We start from the raw sequence: 4705 nt of genomic DNA, 5'->3' as shown, positions 1-4705 counted from the left end.
CCCGAGCTAACCTCAGAATACATGTTTAAGAGTGTCAAATCTCTCGAAAATACAGTTGGTGGGTAGTGGTGTTTCCTATATTTGTAAGGGGGTAGGGGTGGCTGGGGGGTGGAGGTTAGTCCGTTTAGCGTGTAATCGACTCGGGATACTTATAAGATACTACCATGATTTTTTCAGATTTTTTGGTCCAAAAATAAATTTAGCCAAAAACCGGCCTTACTGACCCTCCCCCTTTGACCTTTAATTAGGAATTCATATTTTTTGTTAAAAGCTCAACTATTTAGATAAAAAAATTTGTTTCTAAAAGTTCATTACTTGAACTAAATATTAACTCATTTCATTTTTGGCAGAAAGCTAAACTACTATGCCATACATGTGTTATATAGGATGAAGATTGAAGTATTTTGTTGAAAATTCTTTTTTTTTCGATGAGAATTAATTTTATTAACTGAAAATGTGAATATCTTATTTTTTCTGAATAGTTTAGAATTTTTAGTTTAATATTCAATTATTTTGTTAAAAGTTTTTTTTATTTTGTTGTAATATGCCTTTTTGGTAAAAAAATTATATTTTTGACTGAAAATTCAAATACATGTTTGATAGTTGAACTAGTTTCAAATCTTTCGCTTGTTTTAAATATCAACTATTATATTTTTATTAAAAATGAATGTTTTTTTATTGAAAACGCAACAACTTCTTTAAAAATTTATCTTTTATGGTCAAACACATTCGTGTTTTTATAGAAATAACATCTGCAACTGTTTTAATGCAAGTTTCATTTTAGTTGTATAAGGATTTGACGATTTGGTGGAAAATTCATTTTTGTAGGTTAGAAATTCAAATATTTTCTTAAAAATTCATCTTTTTGGATTGAAAGTTCGATTATCTTTGTAAAAAATTAAACTTTTTTGTTGAAAATTAATAAGCTGGTTGAAAATTTGTATTCGTATTCTATTTTGATTGAAAATTGATCGTTTTCAGGCTACGAAGTCTTTAAAATTTTCTTTGTGTATATTGTATTTTTTATTTAAGCCATCTATTGAACTATATCGAAAAAAATAGATTTAGTGTAAAAATAGACAGATGTTCTTATCTGAAACGTCACTGTGATGTGTTTAAGGTGTATGATAAACTGTGACAATTGAGGGAGGGGTAAAAAAGCTTTCTTATTAATGTGACTTAACTTTAGAACGGTCCCAAAAATAATAATAAAAGAGAATAAGGGATTTACAATTATCTCTGAAAGCCTATTAAACAGAGAGCAGATTAGAGCCACTGTAAATTTACCTGACGAGCACAGCTCTGCTCTCACATGCGGAGAACCGCTAGACCGGAAGAATGGGAGTTGTTAAGCAAAGTGCATGCCCGGCGTGCCCGCGCACGCTTGTCGCTAATCTAAATCCGTATTCAGACGAACGGTTCCCGTCTGAATACGCCTTAACCGGGGTTCCCCGCATGCGAGAGCCGAGCTGCGTGAAGGCCTTTTCTATTTTTTTTTATGTTATTTATTTAAATATTGCCGACATGTTTCGACTCGGATCCGGGTCGTTTTCAATGCGAGTTCAACAGGATACAATGTATAGAGAATACATTTTTTGCTGACTAAAAATATAAAAGTGGTACAGTTAACATTGTGCTTACCTTATATTTAAGTAAAGGAAATTAGAAAGAACACATTTTGCCTTTTCATTGTAGATCGTATAGTAGTTAAAATTAAAAATTGGGGTGCCATAACCTCAAAGTTTGGAAATTTTTTCAAAAAATGTTGTCCCGTCTAGAATTCTAAAAAAATGTTTAGAGTTATGTAACAATGGTTTATGAAAAATGTAAAAATTGTTTGCATATCTATACTTATAGGAGATAAATCCTATAGAATTACTATTACGTAAGTTTACATTTAAGAAATGTTCTAAGCCCGGGAAATTAAAATTTTTTGAATGTATATTTGTGCAATTAAATTACTGTATATGGCACTGAAGCCTTGAATGTCTAATCTAAAATGAATAGGTTTGTTATCTCTTTGTATAATTTCTAATAGTAAACGTTCATTGAGATTAGGTTCCAATTCTAAAATTCTAAAGTTATTGAAATCCAATTCAAATTTATGTGCAAAGTAATGAGCATGTTCAGCTGTGGCTGTATTTGTTTCGTTTTTTCTATAGATCTTTCGTGTTCTATATTCCTTGTGTGCATGGGTCTGCTGGTTTGACCAATGTGTGTCTTTTTAGAATTTCTACATATATGCTTATAAATGCAGTTACATGTTTGTTTTCTTTTTGAATTTTATCTTTTATACTTCTAAACAAGATTTTTCTTCAATTATTGTTGATGGCGAAAACTAATTAAAGATTGCTTTTGTTGAAAATTCTGAAAAAACATTCATCAAGTTTTGAATTTAGGGTAATACAACCATTTTTTTAAAATGCTATCTCTAGTTTGCGCAGATATAAATTTTTGCGAATTAATTATGTCCTTGTATCTTTTAGCGATTTTAAATTTTAACAAATCAGATGGATAACCATTTTTTTCCGTGTTGTCTGCACAAGGTCTAAGTTTACTTTATGAAAGCTAACATGAGCCAGTTGTATCGCTCTATCGACTAAGCCACAAATGACACTAATTTTATGATATATTGGATGACAAGAATCAAAGTTTAGGAATCTACCTGACCGAACAGGTTTGCGACACCAGTTTGTTACAATTTTTTTTTTTATTTTCAATGCTAAATCTAGAAAGTTTGTTTTATCATCTTTAGCAAATTCCATGGTAAATTTAAGTTTAGTATCAGCAGTATTAAATTTGTGTAGAAATTCGTTAATTTTAGATTTCGGTCGGAAAATTAAGATATTATCGATATAACCGAAATAGAAAGTGATTAGGTGATTTCAAGATTTCAAGATTTTATTTTCGATTTCTTCCATAATCTTCAAAGTCTTCTTTAGATAAAAAAGTATGGAGTTCAATTTCTTTCCAACGTTTTCCTATTGCACCTCGGATCAAATTCCATGAGATATTAGCATACATAAATACGATGTCTAAGGAGATAATAACGAAGTCTTTTAGAACTGTTATTTTATCTTTTTTGTTTTTGAAATTCCAACTATCTTTTATATGATAATCAGTTTGCCCCACGATTTTTTGTAATGACTTTGCTAGAGACTTAGACAGTAAAACGGTGAACCGGGGAAAGAGGTGATAGGTCTCAGTGGGCAATTAATTTTCTGTAATTTTGGAAATCCGTAAAAACTTGGTGCAATGCCATTTGTACAGTTTAAATAATTCTAAATATTGTCGTTTATAACGTTGTTGCTTTTATAGAAGTTAGTAGAGCAGTTAACTTAGTTTAAAATTTTCTAGTAGGATCTTTTTTATAATTTTATAAGTTGCTTTATCTTCTAACATGCATAAGGCTTCAGTAATATAATCCGTATTTCATAATTACAATTTTATTGCTTTTATCCGCGTAATAAAAGAAATAAAACTGTAATTATGAAAAAAACAGTATATATTACTGAAGCCTTATGCATGTTAGAAGACAAAGCAACTTATAAAATTATAAAAAAAGATTAAATATAAGACAAACGCAATATTTAATTGTACCACTTTTATATTTTTAGTCCGCAAAAATTATTTTCACTATACATTATATCCTATAGATAAATAAAGAACATCAAAAAATCGGAAAGGGCTTTCACTACATTAATCATTTTAATTAGTTGATTGTGAGATTTAGTGTCAGACCAAATGGAACTCTATAAGAGCGAATTATTTTTTGCAAACTGTGAACTTGTCGTGATGTTATGTCAAGATAAATTGACTCTTTAGCAAGTTCCAAGGCCTTGGGAGAAAATCTACCCGATGTAATCTGAAAGCAATAATTGCATCGAAGTTTCCTCCCTAGAGAGTGGTACAGAAGTGCGAACGAAAGTAATCAAGCACGACGCCAGTAAACGCTATTCTGAAACGTAAAATGTAGTCTCGTGTTTCAGATAACCAGACGGTTAATCCGCTGGCAACGAGATGCACTCTGGAGACAGAAGTTGGTGGAACTAGATTGGATCCTTCTAACCACAACTCGACTGTGCCGGGGATTTTGGTTCCTGTTTTAATCATAAATCCACCACTGGAAAAAAAATAGAGGGTGAAAAGGAAACTGAGGGAAATGAACTCTTGTACGTAGTAGATTTTATATCAATTTTCAAAAAATGATTAGAAAAGAAAAAAAACTTCTCGATCGAATTTGAAAAATTGAATGTACATATTGTATATAATAATCGAGGCCCATTCACAGTTTATAAGATTCTGTAAATTGCCACCTGGTAAAATTTATTCAAATTTAGATGAAATCACGAAATACCTGACTAAGTTATTTAATGAAAGATGTGATTAATGAAATGTTACTCAATGCTAAATGTGATTGTGCTTATATGAAAAATATTTTAAAATAAATGTTGATGTTCGATTTGTAAAATGTTGCAATTTATTTCTTATATTTTCGAGATGCACTAGACTGTTACAGCCATGGGTCTATCAGTCAATTTACTTATTTTTGCGTGATCGATGAAATATAATGACTTTGTGAAGCTCTTCATCTAGGATAATTGCTAGAGAGATTGATCAGCGACCTGTGCAACAGTGGCTGTGCAATAAACATGTGGCCCAAATTAGCTGCATGGGGTATTTATTTTAATGGAATATTAATGAA

The 4705-nt window shown here is 30.7% G+C and overlaps 1 protein-coding gene across 1 annotated transcript in view; it reads left to right on the top strand.

Moving 5' to 3' along the window:
- Positions 1–4359, top strand: part of LOC117176915 — a 154769-nt gene extending 150410 nt beyond the window's left edge. Inside the window, exon 8 of the mRNA XM_033367304.1 lies at positions 3990–4359. Within this exon, the coding sequence (XP_033223195.1) occupies positions 3990–4138 (149 nt within the window). The 3' untranslated portion in view covers positions 4139–4359. The remainder of the gene's footprint in view (positions 1–3989) is intronic.
- The last annotated feature ends 346 nt before the right edge of the window (positions 4360–4705 follow it).

This window comes from Belonocnema kinseyi, chromosome 7 (assembly GCF_010883055.1).
Source record: "Belonocnema kinseyi isolate 2016_QV_RU_SX_M_011 chromosome 7, B_treatae_v1, whole genome shotgun sequence".
Lineage (NCBI taxonomy): Eukaryota > Metazoa > Arthropoda > Insecta > Hymenoptera > Cynipidae > Belonocnema > Belonocnema kinseyi.
Note: the sequence above shows the minus strand (reverse complement) of the source record. Positions and strands in the feature narration are given on the sequence as shown.